At 51.1% G+C, this 18,276-nt stretch overlaps 5 protein-coding genes across 5 annotated transcripts; 2 read left to right on the top strand and 3 right to left on the bottom strand.

The window, feature by feature from the left end:
• The first annotated feature begins 1,400 nt into the window (after positions 1–1,400).
• V8C40DRAFT_37558 (uncharacterized protein) lies at positions 1,401–2,572 on the top strand. The gene is made up of 2 exons (XM_083222910.1): positions 1,401–1,709; positions 2,185–2,572. The coding sequence occupies exons 1-2, from the start codon at positions 1,517–1,519 to the stop codon at positions 2,361–2,363; spliced, it is 372 nt and encodes a 123-aa protein (XP_083072207.1). The 5' UTR covers positions 1,401–1,516; the 3' UTR covers positions 2,364–2,572.
• V8C40DRAFT_37549 (DUF3716 domain-containing protein) lies at positions 2,408–5,975 on the top strand. The gene is made up of 2 exons (XM_083222909.1): positions 2,408–5,656; positions 5,728–5,975. The coding sequence occupies exons 1-2, from the start codon at positions 2,781–2,783 to the stop codon at positions 5,849–5,851; spliced, it is 3,000 nt and encodes a 999-aa protein (XP_083072208.1). The 5' UTR covers positions 2,408–2,780; the 3' UTR covers positions 5,852–5,975.
• A 1,033-nt stretch (positions 5,976–7,008) lies between these two features.
• V8C40DRAFT_248281 (chitin synthase chaperone-like protein Chs7) lies at positions 7,009–9,014 on the bottom strand. The gene is made up of 2 exons (XM_083216506.1): positions 7,678–9,014; positions 7,009–7,603 (listed from the first exon to the last, which is right to left on the bottom strand). The coding sequence occupies exons 1-2, from the start codon at positions 8,488–8,490 to the stop codon at positions 7,415–7,417; spliced, it is 1,002 nt and encodes a 333-aa protein (XP_083072209.1). The 5' UTR covers positions 8,491–9,014; the 3' UTR covers positions 7,009–7,414.
• A 1,865-nt stretch (positions 9,015–10,879) lies between these two features.
• V8C40DRAFT_275524 (cyclin family protein) lies at positions 10,880–13,082 on the bottom strand (the record flags this gene model as incomplete). Its single annotated transcript, XM_083220721.1, has 3 exons — positions 10,880–12,210; positions 12,310–12,595; positions 12,702–13,082. 3 exons carry the CDS (start codon positions 13,080–13,082, stop codon positions 10,880–10,882), a joined length of 1,998 nt encoding a protein of 665 aa, XP_083072210.1.
• A 705-nt stretch (positions 13,083–13,787) lies between these two features.
• On the bottom strand, positions 13,788–14,076 carry V8C40DRAFT_248284 (uncharacterized protein). Its single transcript, XM_083216507.1, has one exon. The coding sequence runs from the start codon at positions 14,005–14,007 to the stop codon at positions 13,807–13,809; it is 201 nt and encodes a 66-aa protein (XP_083072211.1). The 5' UTR covers positions 14,008–14,076; the 3' UTR covers positions 13,788–13,806.
• Positions 14,077–18,276: the final 4,200 nt, after the last annotated feature.

The raw sequence follows: 18,276 nt of genomic DNA on the forward strand, positions 1-18,276 counted from the left end.
GACAAAGTGGGTGCCGTAAAATCCGTCCCCAACGCCGCCGGGAATTACAATTGCCTAGACGGGCCAACTTGTCATGTCAAACGGCCTTTTTTATTTATTTTTTGCGTCTATTTGCCATGCCTCATGCCATGCTAGCTAGTGTCAGAACTGGGGGAGGGCGGAACTTTTGACCAATTAATTGCAGCGGTTTCCGACGAAGAAGACAAAATAAAATAAAATAAAACCCAAAAAATGATGACACTTAGAAATAAAAGCCTAAACCCGTTAGTTTACAGTGGAAGGGGGGGAGGAGACGAATGGAAGCCCAGATGATGAGATGAAGGACGAAGACGGACGGCGTCTCAACTGATAGGATAGTCCAAGTCCAGGCTGTGCACCCCCCCCCAAGACAAGACCCGAGAAGCCACTACGAGGGATACGACGTTAGGCTATCGCTTCGCTAAGGCTAGGGGCCCTTTGCCCAACTCAGCGGTCGGCATTATCCCTTTTTGTGCGCTGAACGGGCATCCATCCGGCACTATCGTCCACTGAAATCATCACTCTACAATTCAGTTCGCCGTCCACACAAGGGACATACCCGGACCCGGACCAACAAAGTACGTACCCGCTCTGGGCTGGGCTGGTCTGGTCCTTTTTTCCTTTTTCCTCAGTGCCTGTTGTCGTTAATATTTTATTACCTATCAGATTAAACTGCATTGGATTCATTTTCGAAACTACATTACGAGTACATACTGTACTATTTCCTCTGCAGTGACTAGCTTCCACATCAAATCAAATTGTTTATTAATTTCTGGCCCTGTTATTGTTTTCGCTGCATTATTCAGCGGAAATTCCGTATCGATTCTCTTCGTTCTCGCTCTGCTCATCCCCCCCCAATCCAATCCAATCCATCCTGATCCAAATCCTCCCGTGCTGTAAATCCCACCTATCAATCAGCTGTTGGCAGGTGACAAGAAGCGCAACACGTTCCGCATCCTATCTCCATTGCCCCGTAAGTGCGTTCGTTTTGTTTGCTCTGCTTTGTTTTCTTTTTTCCGTCCTCTTTTGGATCCTCCTATCGCGTTGGCCTTTGCGCATCCTTGCATCTGCATCTTCCTCTTCTCATCTTCTCTCTTCTTGCATCACCCCATATTCGGCCATATTTCCTTCTTCCCTCCTTTCCTCTCTCTCTCTCTCCTCTCCTCCCCTCTTCTTTTTACTATTCACTTCACTTTACCTACTATTTCCTTTTCATCTTGTTTCTCCTACAGACAAACAAACAAATAAATCCTCCGAACCCCCTTGCAGCGAGCGATCCAACGCCCTTCTTCTCCAAGCTATCTTCCTTCGCTCCTTTGCGCTTACTCCAACGCCCAGCCCAGCCCGCGACACTCCCAGTTTTCCGCTCTGAATCGGACTTTTTGCTTTTGGGCCCAGACTAGGTCAGCAAGCTTAGTATCCAGACGATATATAAAACCTCAGTGGAGCCGGATTCCTCGACAGCCGGCTGGATCGACTCTGATCAGTAATACGAGATATGAAAACCACCCGCCAGGTTAGTAGAACTGCACTGCTCTCCCGTTTCGTCCATGCGGCTATGCCATGGGGTCTTTGTTCTCGATGCGGCTGGTGCCTTGTGCCTGTGCCTTGTCTGGTACATGTGCGAGCATTGATCGTATCTTCCTTCAACCCGTCTCCCGCATCTCGGCACACGCAGCCGGCTCATGGGGGTTCGGCCGTTTTCTTTTCTGGTCTGACTCTGACATTGGCCTCTTGTCTTGTCTTGCCTTGTCTTTGGATCCTTCCTGTCATACCCCTTACCCTGTCTATGTCTCTTGTCTCTCTGCCCTGCTGCTGCATCTGCGTCTGAGATGCATTGACTCTTGGCTCCTCCCGCTCAGTCCACACCACAACCTCCCCTGTCCCTTGTTCAACACCATTCCATCGACTCTCCTCTCCTTCTCCTTCTATTCTCGTACGTGTTTACGTGGACTGTACGTGTACATACTCGTACACCTCCAAGTTTCTAAGCGGGCTGTTTCTCACATCTCACAAACCCTGGCCTGGCTTCGACTTGCATCTCCACATGCATCGCCTCGGTTCAACTCAACTCACCTCCCCTTTGATATTCCTCTCTATACACCCCCCAACTGCACCCCGGACTCTTGTTCGACTATTTGTCTGGTGACTAACCATGATGACTAGGCGTAGCTTTCGCTGCCAAAATCAATCCACACCCCTCCCCACCTTGGTCCGCTTGGTCCTGGACTCAAACAACTTATAGCCAAGCATCGCCACATGCGACACCAACGCGCCCTGCTTGTATGATTCCCTCCACTGCCACGATTCTCGCATTGTCATCGACATTGATTGTCATGGTCTAGACCCTTTGAAACAACAAGAGCCGCCGGCTGCTACAAAGCACATCATAGCGTCGAGATCCACGGGAGACTATGGTCGAGCCTCCCTTACATCACTCGGGGACTAAGACGATAAGAACAAGACTCTCCTGCAGGCTGGCTGTAGCGCGCTGAGTCGCCGCTTTTTTCATTTTCATACTTGATTTACATTGGTTACCAGGACCGCCCTCTTCTGCGTTGAAAGAAACATAGCCGGACGGGGACCAAAGAAGCCGATTCTCATAATTGCACTCTACCTATATCGATCCGGCACTACAACGGTTTGCTTGCTTCGCACCCTATCATTTCAAGCACCCGCTTCTTTCCTTTCATCGACAGCACACACAACAGTTTTGCCAGGGGGATCAACACGGAAAAACCAAAACAATCAAAGCAAGGAGCATGGACGAGGCGTCCACGTGGGAGCACCTCCCTGCCCACGAGCACAAGTTCGTGTGGGACGAGGCTGAGGGCAAATTCTGGAGAGACTTCAACGCCAAGCAAGAAGCTCAGCATTCAGAAAAGGAGAGAGAGTACCAGCTGGCCCTGACAGATGCAAAGGTCGAGCTGGGCAAACTGGATGGAAAGCGCAATGAGTTGAGCAAGGTCCGTGAGAGGCTGGCCCTGGAGCTGAGCCAAGTCGACAAGGAGCTGGCCGCCGTCGTCACCGAATGCGATGGAAGGACCGAGATTATACTTGCCATTGAGCGAAAATATCGCCATGAGGAGCAGGACTTTCTGCAGCAGAGGGAAAAGGTCACCGAGACCATGATTCGCTGGTTCCAGGAAAAGCGAGATGCTGCAGCCAAAGCTCGAGCTGAGTCTGGAGATGATCAAGCCATCCCTAAAACCGCCGACGCCCCACGAGAAACCACCGACAGCGATGCCACCGAGATGGAAGGCGTGGAATACTGGAACGATCTGCCGCAGCGGCCTGCCGTAGTCACCCGGAATATAGCAGCAAAGACGCCCATCACCCCCATCGTTCCATCGTCCTCATTCAAGGGCCTTTTACAGGAGCCAGTCGAGGCTCTGGTTGACCTCGTCGACGCCGACGGCCGAGTCATCGGGCCCATTAACAAGACGGAGCCCTGGAACCAATGGGTCAAGGCCATCCTGGGCCTGCCCATCAAGCGTCCAGTCAAGATTCGCCGCGGACGCAAGTTCACCACCGACCACCTCGCTGGCATCTACGAGCACACAGAAGCAAAGGGTGTCAAGTGGCTCTCCTGCATGATCCAAGCCATTGGCGAGGTCCAGGCCCAGCGGTGCATCTCCTGCGACAAGAACCAAGGCGCCTTTGACGACTGCATCATCATTGGCGGGCCGCTTTTTCAAAAGTGTGGCAACTGCGAGTGGAATCGCCAGGGCTGCCATGGAGCGGCTCTGCGCAGGGACCGCGGTCTGGGAGAATCCCCTGTTGCGGACGAAGAAGTCTCTTCTGAGGGGACCCCTCGAGAAGATGAACAAACCTCAAAGGACATGACCAACGGGGATAGTTCGTCAAGGCAGGCGGTAAACGGAGCCGATGAGGAGACGAACTCTCCACCGCCACCACCACTACGAGAAGACGGCGATACTAAAAGGGGGATATTAACAGATACACCCCGGGAGCCTGCAGAAGAGGCAGAAGTTAACCAGGCAGTTACTGATCGAGACGATAGCCAAGGGCGAGATATAGAACAGCAGATGCAAACCAGGAAACAGCTGGCTACGGAGGAGGCGCTCGCCGTAGCGGCTGGTGTTGCTGAAGCTGTCAGCGCCAGGTCTATGCACAGCGACGAAGTCAAGCCCACAGTATCAGAGAGGCGAGGTTTGCCTACTAGCCGGCCAGCCTTTTACCAAACAGAGCAACTCTTGACCCCCAAGGACCGGCCAGAGTCTCGAGCATACCCCTTTAGCACGGGATTCACGCCAGCAAACGTTCCGAGCCGGCCATCGTCCCAAGATCTCAACACTCCTACACCGCGCTCGATGGAGGCTTCACCTCAGCCATCAGATAATCTGGACGAGCCAGACCTGCCTAAAATCACTCGCGAGACCCTTTCCCTAAGACATAATGGCAAGGTGTATACTCATCCAGAAATCATAGAAGGCGTACCCCTGGAGAAGATTGACCCAAGCCACCCATACTGGGATCCTAAGTGGCCCGATATCAGGGCCTTAATCGAGACGCCGCTAAATCAGTGGCGGGAGAAGCACCAGCAGGCCATGGAATCAAAGGACAAGGGCGTAGACAAGGCCTCTACCAGATTCCAGCTAGGACGACAAGTCAATCGCGGCTTGAAAATCCTCGAGTTTTTGGACGAAGGCGAGATTAGTCCCTATCAGCTTCTGAGTAAGAAATACACCACGTCTGGTAAGGGGAGCATCACTTCGTATGATACCCTGTTCCGCCTGTGCGAGACGCTGAGCGAGCTGGCAAAATATGGACTCGATATTCACCCCCTGGAGTGGATGCGCCAGCGTCTGCACGAGCTGTGGGTTGAGCAGGGAGCTGCCTTCAACGTGTCTAGAATCATTCACAACTTTTACAACGACCCTAAGCTGGCTGCACTGCGAACCAAGTCTGGGTTCAAAAACATTGGCCGGCCATCAGGCGTCAAGGCGAGCCGCCGTGGTGGTGGCTCAAATAACGATGCCCCTCATTCACAATCCCAGCAGAAACGAAAAAGTATCTATTCCAATTCTGGGGCACCTGGAGACAATGACAGGTCGTCCACGGATTTAACATCCGAGGGCGGCAACGACGGTGCGATGATGGCGTCCGAATCTCCAACTTCAGGAGGCCCAATCACCAAGCGTGCCAGAACCCTGTCTCCATCCATTCGACCGTATAGAACACTCGTCGAAGACACTGAGGACTATACCGATACGGATCTCTGGAGCGGCGCACCCATCACACAAAACGACTTTCGAGTGGACCAGATCAAAACGCGGCTATACACGAGCTCGCCTCGCGTAACGCAGTACTTGCACTGGATGAAAGAGGGCCGAATCTTGCAACACCAGATTCTGAAGGAGGGACATCCCGTGAAATGGGGAAGGATCAGGGAGCCTATTAATTTTGACGTGCGGCTGGATGATTTGGTTGACGTTGTTTGGAATCGGCGGGTGCTCAAGGCGCATTTGATTATGAGTGAGCGCAGCATGCAGGTTGCGTCACGGGATGGACGGCCGAGGGGAGATGTGCTGGTGTCGTTTAGGCGGGAGAGGACGCTCAAGAGGTTGATTCGGGTCCTTGAGAGGATGGGAATTAGGACCATTGAGGGATCTCAGTAAGTCGTTATCTTCTATTATTCTCTATTTGAGTCGCAGAATTATGGTGCTAATGGTGTTGGTGTTATAGAGAGGAGTTGCAGCATCGCTGGGCAGTTATGCAGTCGGAGCAGCTATCGGAGAGAGATGAGGAGATTGCGGGTGATGAGCATAGGAGACCGGCTTCTTCGTCTAAGCTGCCAGTTGCCTATTAGTTTCGGGCGCATCTGCTGGATTATCTCATGATCTCATTTGAGTCTTTTCTTTTAAGGAGCTGCGGGCGTCTCGGCGGTCTTTTGTCTTTTGAGGCGGTCAGTTGGTCCTTGGAGATGGCCATCTTTTTCTTTTTTCATCATAATGCATTTTATGGGAGGTTTAATGATATCTCCTGAAACTTGGACCTGTCTTTTTTTTTCTATTTCTTTTTTTTTTTTTAGGGGGTGCTTTTTCCCGCGTTAGGAGATGACTTATAGATACCCAGTGGGAAAACAATCGGTAGCCTTTCTTCCTTCTTCTTTGTTATATATTCTTTTGTCTTTTTGTTTTTTCTGTCCTTGGAGGTTTGAGCCTTGGGATTGGAATGGGATGGTCTTTAGGGATAAAGCTATTCAGGATGGGTGGGACAGCTTTGGCTCATTTGATGGTTTTTGGTATTTTGATGCTGGGGATTGTGCGGCGCTTATTTCCTACCTAAGCTGGCTATAAATGATGCTGTTTTTGTTGTCTATATAATCTCTTTTTCGCGTACGGCTTCTTCAACGAGCCTAAGGTTTGGCAGGGAAGAGTGTTGATAAAGGGGGTGGTGTATATAGAAGTCTGGGGATGAATATATTAGAAGGTTTTCAAGGTTGTGAGATGTTCGAATGACTTATCTATTTGTGATGATGTTTTGTGGTACTGTGTGTGATTTTGCTGTTTGTGCTGTTGCTGTAGGTTGTTATGGTTGTATGTTCTATAATGTTGCTCTATGTGATGTATGATGTTGCTCTATGTGATGTGACATGTCCAACTCGATTTCACATTAACCATGCCTTGTTCAATTTCTTAACCAGCTAATCGATATCATATTATATTCAGAATAGTCTTACATCAACCGATTCTATTCTCAATTCCCTACCAGATGCCTCATTCAACTTAATTCACGTTGACCGGTTCCATGTTTACCTCAATTCATGTTAACTAATTACATGTCCAACTCAACTCACATTAACCGATTCAATATCCAGCTCAACTACTATTAATCTGACACATAACAATCTACAAGAATAACCAGACACAACTACATTCAATCACCCCTTACAACATCATATTAAAGACACCCTCCCTCACCCAGTAACCGCCCAACACAAGATTCACGCTGACAAGCCCATCATTCAACAGACAACCAGTTGTTGTATACTACGGTATTCATTGATTTATATATATACAGTACCTAAAACACACAAGGTGCATTGTATATACCGATTTCATCCTCCGCTCTACACTCAGCCAACATATTAAAGTACACTGCATCTCACTGAACGGCCCATCTGTTAACAGCCCGTCAGGAATCACACTCCCTCGTCATAACGCCATGCCATGTCAATCCCAAAGAATAAATAAACGAAGAAAAAAAGAACCATAAAGGCGTAAACCCCCATCCGAGATATCGAATAGTGGTAAATAAAAGGGTGATTTGCTCGCCGTGGGATTCACCAGCCCCATTAAAGCATTCGTTCGTAAAAAAGTAAACAACTATAAAATAACAATCAAATCAAACGCAGGAGCTGCAAAACAACTTAGTGCCGAGATGAGTAGCGGTTCGTCGGCGAGTAAGGCATGTCGTAGCCGCTGGACTGGGCATAAGGATCATCGGCGTAGGCGGTTCCACGGCGTTCATCTTCTCCGAGAAGTTCCTTGACTTCCCAGTTGTTCATGCGAGTGCCGACAGAAAACTCGAGATCTTCCTTTGTGATGGAGTCCCAGTACTGAGAAGAAGCCAGTTAGTAACATGACACATCATACATACACGGGCTCGTAAAATCGTGACATGTCTTCTTACCTTGTAGACCATCATGACGGCCAGCAGATTGCAAATCGTGGCAAAGAACAGGCCGTCCAAGTAGTGGCTCACGGCAACGCAAATCTTGGAGCTGAAAGCATAGAGAATGACCTGGCCGGCAACGAAAAAGAAGATGCCAAAGGCAATGTCACCAAGCGGCCACCTGTCCTGCAGCGTTCTGACGACAAGCAGGATCTGCATGCCAACGTAGACAAAGAGCTCAATGGCGTTGAGCAGGTACAAGACGACAAACAGACCGATAGTGTTGGTCGGACCAATACCCGCCCATCCTTTAAAAGTAGCCAGCGAGACGAGGAAAGAAATGGCAAAGGCAACAACAGAGCAGAGCCACAGCATCCACACAGACAGCGGCGTGCCATCCTCATACAGCTGAAAGCCCACGAACCCATTGACCAGCAGACACGTCACGACAGCACTGGTCAAGCCATTCTGCACGCTCGAAAAATAAGGAAACGGCCCACTACCCGCAGGCACAACACCAGCATCCACAACGAGCGAGATGAAGGTGAGCAGCATGTAGAGGTAGAAAAAGGTCAGAATCTCCTTGCGGCCGACGGCGGTGAACTTGGAGCGCACGTGCAGGATCATGATGACGGTCATGACGAGGGCGCCGATGTGGGCGAAGGAGGCGGCGCCCTCAAAGATGATTGTGTTGGCCACCTCGATGTTGCGCGCGTAGCAGCTGGGCTCGATGCCGACGCGGCCAGACGACGACAGGACGGGGCCGACGGAGGCGCAGAGGGGGAGCGGCGTGTGCTCGCAGATGGACGTGAAGTCGCCAAAGCCAGACATGATGGCGGTGTTTTTGTTGAGAAGCGATTCGAGCTCGGTGAGGGTATCGTCGGGTGGTGAATGTCGTTTCGTCGATCGATGTTTGTCGTAACAAGGTATCGCAGGCGCGCGAGAATAAACAAAAACAAACGAGCGTCGTTCAAAGCTCAGCAACAAACTCCTATCATCCGTCTTTTGTTTCCCAAGCTGACCCTTCAAAAAGCGCAGCCTTTCTCTCGATGCGACAAAAACTCCCAAACAAAAACAAATAATATGCCACTTTTCCGAGATCCCTCCCCCACGAAAATAAACGAGCGTCAGGTAAAACGATTGACCGAAGGAAAAAGAAGAGAGGGAAAACAAGAAACGCAGTCGCTTAGTCTTTGCGAATCCCTCAAAAGTCGTGATTCGATGGTGTTTTTGAGTCGAGCAGATTCCGGATACGAGAGTCGCTGGGCGAGGAGTTGCGAGGCGCAAGAATCAAATGGGGAAGAAGGGCGCAAAAAGAGAGACAGAGAGAAGAAAATCGGGGGGGGGGATTATGGGAGACCCACCAAGAGGGAAGGTGACTTGCGTGAATACGGGGAAACGGTCATCTTTGCAAAGTATCTTTTTTTTTCTATACGAGATACTGTAGTGCGCATAATGGATGGATGAAGCAAAATGGGTTACAGAAACACAGAGTAAACAGATTATTATCACATTATTCAGTTAAACATTAGATCGGACTCTATGCAGGCCCATCAATGTATATATATCCAACTATGTTGTGCATTGTCTCCATTAATTACCTGTTACTCCCTTGATGCGATTCCATCGTACTAAATCCATCCGCACAGTGGAGCCGTCAGATCACCAAGGAAACAAAGCCATTCACCTGCTTATCACCACGATTACCATTGGATTACCACTGCACTCACAAACATCAACAACAAGTACTATTGCACACATACAATGCGCAATCTCAAGCACAAAAGTAAAATCAACATCGATACATGCATTAGAATTAAACAGGTCCTCCGCCGTGTAAGATTATAATACTAGTTCACCCTCAAATAAACCCCCATTCAGCATCCACTGTACACGCCATATAAACAACATACCCTGCAGCAACATCAAACAATCAATATAGACTTCTTCACTCTCTCCCTATCCAAATTCACCCCTTGAAATGAACTAAAAAGTATTCACATGCCCTTCTTCACCCTACCAACAAGATTCTACATCTCGCACCAACGTAATTTCAATCCATCCCTTGACATCAAGCCCCGTGCAGTCAGTATATCCGTTGGAAATAGTCCAAGACAGCAATCACATCAACTCGTCACCAACACTCACACTCACACTCACAAATCCATCAAATCACATCCCATCTCTTCACACAAAAGCAGCACATCACACAATCAACATCAGATACACATCATCAAGACAAATGGCCCGCAGAAGGCAGCCATCTCATTCACATTATTCATCTCATCCCGCCCATCTTTATAAAGCATTGCCTAAACAACAATGCTCGTACACACATCCATAAGCCCATCCATCCGATTCACTCCCCAAGATGCTCAAAAAAAAAGTAAAATAAATGGATCAAAATCATAAACCAGGTAACATCATAAATGCCCGCTCTTGTTGTTCTCCCCACGCTAACCCGTGGATAGTAGGTATCTCGAATAAAAAAACACAGAAAAAAAAAAAAACCATTTAAAAAAAGGGGGAGGCTGAAATTGTCCGTGTGTAATACACACAAAAATCAGATGGTGTCCCGTTGCCCCCATTCCAGCCATCCTCGGGCCAACCGTAGTCATGTCATCTCCCTTCTCCCTGTAACCATGCCGATGCTCCTTCATGCATATTAATGAATAAAATAGCTTGATTAAAAAAAAAAAAAGACACATGTGAAAATGGAATAAAAAGATGATGAAAAAAAAGGCGGGCATAAAGGCATAAACCACAAAATGAAATCAACTCCAGATGAATGCATCTGAAGAGATGTGACAGGCGTTTCCCCCCCTATACCTCTTCGACCAGTGTGTGCCATTTCTTCGTTTGTTGGACGGGAGTCATAAAAAGCCGTCCAAAACCCAATCCCTAATGCCGGTTCCCTTAACCAACGCCCCAAAGCCATGCAAATCCATGTGCTACATCCTGATGATGAGCAAAAGCTAAAGAGAAAAAAAATGAGAATGATAAAAATAGCAAAAAGAGCAAGGTGATGTAAAATGAAAACACTAAAAGTACAAATGTGGACAACCCCAGAAAGTGAGAGAGAAAAAAAAAAATACAAGGATGCTGAGACACTCTGCCGAGCAGAAAATGTCTTAAGCCATCCTGCTCATGGAGCAAAAGCGGTGCAGATGTGGTTCCCATCCACTGACCAACCGCCGCAAAGGGAACATTGCAACCACGTCTAGGGTGCATACGGCACTTGCGGTGCGTGTTGCGAGAGGGACTGCTGGCCCCGGTTGTACACTATAAACTCGGGCACTACTCCCGTGCGCAAATCGTTTCGCCGACCAAGAGGCTGGTAATGCATGTGCGTGGGCGGGACGGGCACCGCGAGGTGATACTGATCCAGCGATGCCGACGGTGGCGGGTAGAGCAGCCTGTTGACGTGGCGGATGGGCTTGTAGGGACTGGCCCGCTGCTGCAGGTAGACGCTGGGCGAGTGCGAGATGGGCGTCAGGGCAATGGGCGTATGCATTCCCGAGGCGGCTCCGAACAGGGGCTCTGCCATTGGTGACGAGGTATAAGCAGAGGCGAGGCTCACCGGCGTGTGCTGGTGCTTGCTGGGCGTGGTGTAGGCCATCGGCGGGTGGCTCTGCGGTGCTGCGCTGGGGAATCCAGTGGCGGGAACACTCGTAGTCGATGCCGGGAGGGTCGGTGGGTGGTAGGCTTCGTATTGTACAGGTAGAGGCGCAGCCGATGATTGGTATATGGATGGCTGATAGACGGTGGACATGGCACGCATGCCAGTCTGCAGAGGCGGCAGAGAGACCATGTTCTGGTTGGCGTAGGGCGACTGGGGGGTGTAGCCGGTTGCCGGAGTGTAGCTGGCTGCTGCGCCCTGGGTAGCAGATGGCGACGTATATCCAGCCGCCAGCGGTGAAGTCGTAGTCGTTGTCGATACCGCCGGCGCCGCTGTCGGGAAAGCAACCGGCTGGGAGGTTTGAGGCTGCGTCGTGACAATGGTGAGGTGCGGCACGGGAAGCCTGCCCGACTCCGGGGCGGCCTTGGGCCAGGGCGCTCCGCTCATGGGAGCTCTGCGCATAATTCGTTTGGCTGGGTGATCGATGGGTTCCACGTCGGGACTGCGCTTTCGACAAACGGGCAGAGTCATGGACGGCCGAGCAGCCAGGGGCGAGACGGGGTTGGCGTGGTACATGGCCCAGTTCTGAGCGTGTCTCGAAACAGGGGGTGAGTATGTCGTCACGGCGGCGGGAGCGAATGCTGCATCGGCGGCTGGCAGCGTGAGCGTCGAAGTGGGCGAGACGAGGGGAGAGTGGAAGCTCCTAGCAGAGGGAGAGACGGCCAGGGGGGATGCTGGAACTCGGAGCGCCTGCTCGTAGTAGTCGCGGAAGCATGCCAACTTGGTCAACCAATCCTCCCACTCGTCCTTGGAGGCAAGGAGGTTGTATCGCATGTTGCTCAGAAACTCGACTTCCATGACGTGAATCTCGCCGACGCTGAAGCACGACACCTCGGCCCACGTCTTGTTGGTGTAGGTGTTGTCGTCGAGGACTGCAGGAGAGGCACATTGTTAGCTCTTTGCTCTGCTTACTTGCGTGATACCCCCCCTGGAAGGACAGATGGAGACATGGAGAAAGAGGGAAGCCATACATTTGTTGCCGAGCATGAGGGCCACCGTGAGTAATCGATACTCGCTGCCCTCTCGGCCCTTGATCTGCGGCGTCGACAACTTGAGTCTGTAGATGAAGAGCAGCGCGAGCAGAATCACGTTCTGTGTAACCTGGGTGGTCGACAGCACGTTGTAGACCCATTTGCGGAATTGCTCGTTGGGCTTGGCCAGCTGGGCCAGGCGAGTGGTGAGCATGTTTGGCCGTGATCGAATCGTCTCTGCTTTCTTGAGGTGGTCAATGGATTCAAACCAAAAGAGGCACGTCATCTGGTGGAAGATCAAGTCAGCTATCAAAGCCCAAAACTAGAGGGCCAAACAACAACAAAAGCAGCAGAGCTTAGGAAGTTGCTTGGAATTGCTGGTTTCGACGAACCTGGGCTGCAAAATCTGCCAAGCTGCCGCCGTTGGAGCTGATGCATCTCGGGATCTGGAGACTGTGGTAGATCAACGTCTCAGGGCTCCTCCTCGATGATATGGCATCCTTGGCGGAAACCGACGAAGCTGGCGTCGCCGATTTGGTAGAGCGATCCGAGGGAGTGCCGTGAAGAGTCGCAGTGCGTGACTGCGAGGTGGAACTCTGGGCGGTTTGGCTCTGCTGGGTGGGATATCGGTAGTACTGCGCAGCGGCATTCCTGGCATCGTGGGAGGCAACGGCTGCTGAAGTCGAGGTCCTGGGGTGGGCAATTGACGAGGCGTAGGATCGCAGAGCGTGGCTGTCGTACGCAGCCGGCGCCTGCTGGTACGTGGTGCTCATCTCGTCGACTGGAGGCGTCCTCAAGCCCAGGTGATGTCGAGGCTGGTGAGGACGATGCTGATGAGGATGATGCTGGAGATGGCGGTGCGCAACGTCGTGATAGGAGAGCAGCTTGGACAGGTGAGGCAGTCGTCGAGAGTCGAAGGAGCTTGACGGTGACAAGGGCAGCTGGACAAGATGCGACGTCGAGGGCGCGGCCTTGACAGACATGGGGGAAGCACCTATGACGAGGTGAAAGGGCTTCTTGAAGGTGGTGAGATTTTGCTGGCGGGCAGTGAACAAGCGTCACTGCGTTTGTTTACAGGCGGGGGAAAAGGAATGGCTGAGGAGAAGAAGAAAAGAAAAAAGGAAGAGAGAAAAATGCCCTCACGGAAGGCCTCTGCGCTGGAAAGATGAAGGATTGTGGGATTGTGGGAAGTAAGTACGGAAAGGTGAGGCCAAGATGAAAAGGTGGACAGGAGCCGAGTTAAGTCAAAAGTCGTGTACTTGATGTAGGTACCTCCATGCTCCAGTAGCAACGAGTGGAGGTTTGGGTGTAAGTGCAAGTGTAAGTGCAAGTGTAAGTGCAAGTGCAGTGAGTGGACAGTGGAGGTACTAGGACCTAGAGGAAGAGGGTGTGGGTACCAAGCATTGGCTGCAGGCGCGGGCAGCCGGCGAGTACAGGTACAAGTACATGCGATACGTACATGCGATACGATACACGCAGCTGGCTGGGACCCCGGATTTATTTTGGTGGTGCGCTAGCGGTGGCTTTTGTGAGAGTTGAGTACATTTGATGGAGAGTCTCTGCAAGCTTCGTTAGCATGAAAAAGGCAATCAAGGCACTGAACTGGACTGGGCTGGCACTGGCACTGGCACTGGCACTAGACGGAGCCGGACCAGGCAAGGAACGCTTGCTGACATGCATCCCTAGCATCCAATCCATCCCATGGGGGACCGGCACAACTGAAGGCCGCTGAGGTTGACGCTGTTGAAATGAGAAGGGGGGCGTGTGTGGTGTGTTGTGTTGTGTTGTGTGTTGCTGGTGTTTCCAGGAGAGGGAGAGCGTTTATTCATTTCATACATGTATGTACATTCATTCATTCATTCATCCATTTAGTCAAAGTGAACACCACCACATCGGGCTTGAAAAACACAAAAGGCGCCTATATACAGTACAGTACATTACATAGATATTGAAGTAAAAACGCGCCCGGAAGGGGAGGGTAGAGGAGGGGCAAAAGGCAAAAGGCGACGAACAAACGACTTCAACATATGGACATTGCATGTAAACGGCAAAGTTTCGCTTTCGGCGGTCCTGGTACTACGAGTACACTAGCCCAGGTGAATCTCAATCCATCCAATCCCAGAGTTTGATCAACATGATTACGAAAAATGCAACAACCGCCGCCGCTGGGCTCTCCTCTCTTTTCTTTTCGTGGCTGCTCTCGTGGCTGCTCCCCGAAAAGAACTGGACTTGTCGTGAACTTGAACTTGATCCCAGCCCGCCATCATGGAACCCAAACCAAGACCCAATCAATGGATGGCAATTGGCTCCAGCTTGGCTGCACTGGCACGCTCACGCGGAAGCTGGTACCTGCGCTGGGCGGTACCCACGCCGCGCAGGCATCACGCGGTGCGCGCAAGGTACCTCGGGGCCGTGGGTACATTTGGGTTTGGACCAGCGGCGCTACGCAGGTGCTAAGGTGACGCCTTTTTTTGCCTGGGTCTGGTTGTGTCTGGGTCCTTGGGAGAGTCCACTTTCACTCGACCAAGTACCTAAGAAAACGGAGCACAGTACATTTGCAGGGAGCGTCACCGAGGGCGAAAACAGCCCAGTCTTGGAGCCGTTGGGAGGGGAAGGGGGTCCTTTCTTTTCCCCATGTTCTTTTTTATTTTTCTCGCATCTGAATCTGTGCTTGGACGGTGCCGATAGTACTTGATTTGTATGGATCGTATACGAGTGGCGCTGCGGACACGACGCATGAGACAGGCGCCATTGCATTACGGGGGGGGATACGAGTCTGTTGGACGGGAGCTGGTACTGGTACAGTACAGATCCATCACTTTTAGAGGATCAATACTTGTACCTGCAAATGTACTCGTACCCATCACGTTGAGGCTCCCCCTGTATGTGTTTAAACCACACCAAGTCCAAGTTCGCCCATCCATCCAATCCACCCAGTTGGTGCTCAAACGGCGCTGGATGGATGGATCCCTGTCGGTGCGTCGAGATATTAATCTGTTCGAGGATAGGATGGGTGCCTCACCTCACCACTTGTGTGCGTGCATGCACAGGTACGGGAATAGCAGGTAGGTATGGATAGAGTAACAAGTATCAGTACAGCTCCAGATGTCAACAGCAAAAACGACTTGAGTCGTTCTACTGTAGCGCCTCAATAGCAGCGCGCCGTGGCTCGTCTGAATCCATCAAATGCTTCCACCCTCAAAGTCATTTGATGTTCCAGGCTGAGCCCATCAAATGGATGTCAATACTTTTCACTACGTGCCGCCACAGAGGTAGCTCCAGCCCGGCGTGTACCTTTTTGCGGGGTTCCTCTGACAGTCTGCCAACCTGCCGCCAGCACCGACGGCCAAGGTACCGTGCCGCCTGGCTGTACTCCTACTCTACTACACTGTACTGTGATAGAATTGAGCGCTACAGTGCTTGTACCTGCTGAGCTGGGAGGGTCACGCCGACGGTGGGCAGCAAGTTTCCATGTCCCCTGCAGCAGACCAGAACCAGACCAAGACCAGACCAGGGACCGTTTTCAAGGGAATCCCGCACTGCACCCCTTCCAGCGCTGGCCTCTAGCGGGCGACGAGCCCATGGAGCCACATCCCTGCTGAGCCCAGCTGACACAGCGCCTGGAACTGGAGCTGGGACTGGAACTGGAACTGGAACCGGAACACCCGCTCGCTGTGCTCTCAATCATCAACGCTCATCAATGTCAATCAATTTGATTCAACTTCCTTTTCGCCGCAAAAGGAGAACAAAGAGGGGCGGCCCTTTTATTTTTGGGGGCGTCTTTGGAGCCATTTCTTGTTTTTCTCTTCCCAGTCCTTGTCCCCATATCTAAGCCTTTTTGCCCTTGATAAATGTCCAGGTCCTCCTCAAATGCTTAATAGTGGCACCCCGGGCGACCCCCTGCAAAAGCCCACAGGCGCTTCAATATCACAGAGCCGAAGCGTGTTCTGGTCTGGTCTGGTGCTAAACCGCGAAGTGCCATGAGCAATACGGAACGGACATGCTCTGGAGACTTGGATGGAGACATCAGAAAATGCAAGGCGGCTAGTGCCAAGTTTGCAGGCCACGGCATGGGGACAAAGGAACAAAGAGGCGACACGGCTTTTCTCTTGTCTCGGTGGGCGACTGATTCGCATTGCGTCGCTCTGACCGAGGTCATTCATCATTCTCTGCTGCGCCCGAAAATAGGGAGATGACGGCGTCTAAATCATGGAATTGCGTAACGTGAATAATAAAAATAATCAATTAACATAACAAAGAAAACGAGTAAGAGTCTGAAAAGAGGGCGGCGTCGCCGGAGGGGCGACTTTCTTTCTTTTTTTGCCTCACAAAAATTGGCAGTGTCATCAATCTACTTGTTGCCAATCTGCAAAGTTCGAGCTGCTGCTGCTAGTCCCCTCGATGTATTTCGCTTTTCCGGGCCTAATAAGCTAAGGCACTCAAAAGTGTCCATTTCGCCGCTTTTCGATAGGCCAAGCGCGAAAAAAAAAAAACTGCAAACACGGTCCTGGATCCCCGGCTTGGCCCATTTTCATACGGCATGCGCGCAAGGCCTAGACATGAGGGGGAAAGATGGAAGGCAAAAATTGAAAAGAATAGTCGCGAAAATAAAAAAGGGTCCTTGTGTTAGCGAGGTGTCAACTGCGTCGTCCAATGTACTTTATTCACGATGGCGGGTGTTATACAGCTGCAGGTATCGTATCTACTTGTATGGCATCACAGTAAAGCTGTACAGTGATTTATCCCGGTTACACAGTTGGCGAATACATGTTACTCTTGAATAATACGATACTGCCGTTGGCCAACAGAAAAAGAAGCAATGCCGGAAACAAACACCAGCAAACAATCAACGACACTCGGGGTCTCGTATGTACTTGCAGCTCCACTTGGCAATGGCCTCGCTTGCTACTAAGCAACAGGCTCAGGTCGTGTTCCGCGCCTCCATCCGATGGCCAAAGGAACCTAGGACGGATGACGGCTGTGCAAGCATCATCAATATCGTACTGTACTCGTACATGGCCATACCAGCAATGCCTAAAACGAGAACTGCTCGTCTATAATAAATGATGCCCGTCTTGATCTAGCTTCTTTGCAAGGCAGCACCATCGCGAAAAAGAATAAAAGCTTCGTGGGCCACTTACAGCGTCTCCGCGGCTTGGCTTGGCTTGAATCACGAGGCTCTGACCGGCCACTGCACTGCACTGTACCGTACAGGACAAGTCAGTCAGTCGACTGCCTACTCGTACACGCACAGGCAGGCAGGCATGCGTGATACCCACTCGTCTGGATGGATGACTTTTGAAATCGATCCCCCGATCCGCGTCAGCCAGCCCCTGCGTGGAGCGGATACAAAAGCATAGCGCCAGGGCTTGCGGTTTGCTGATGACATGGACCAAGACAGACCAAGAGGAGAGGTAGCTGTAGCCTTGCATGGTGTGAGAGGGTACCTTTATTGCTTGCTTTGCTTTTCATTGCAGGACTCATTTATCCAATAATTACTTTTGTGTAAAAGTTCGACTGTATTGCAAGCGGCTTTCAAAGACACAAGACACGGCAGCACATGCTACATACTGCGTGGACCAGCTTTTACTCATATCTCAAGGTTAAGTGCTCGCATGCAACGACGGCTAGCCCAAGACTGTTCCGAAAAGGGACGGCGATGGTACAAGGTGCTACGGTGCTGGGGGGGCCAAACCAGCGCCAGTAGCGCTGAATGAGACATTGAACCAAAAAAGAAGACGAAGAAAAGAAGAAAGACGTCTTGAATCAAACAGGAGCCAGGCCAGGGCATCATCTTCTCTCTTTCCCCCCTTCTGCACGCACGCACGGGAGAGACACCCCCCCTTCATATCAGTCTACTGCAGTCCTTGTATAAGTTCTGTGCCTGTTTACATGATGCATAGAGCGCAGCTTTTGGCACATGAAAGTTAGCCTCAACGTATCTTTGTGCTTTTCCCTTTTCCCTCC

The sequence above is a fragment of the Trichoderma camerunense genome, assembly GCF_050948025.1.
Source record: "Trichoderma camerunense strain CBS 138272 chromosome Unknown V8C40scaffold_11, whole genome shotgun sequence".
In the NCBI taxonomy this organism is placed as follows: domain Eukaryota; kingdom Fungi; phylum Ascomycota; class Sordariomycetes; order Hypocreales; family Hypocreaceae; genus Trichoderma; species Trichoderma camerunense.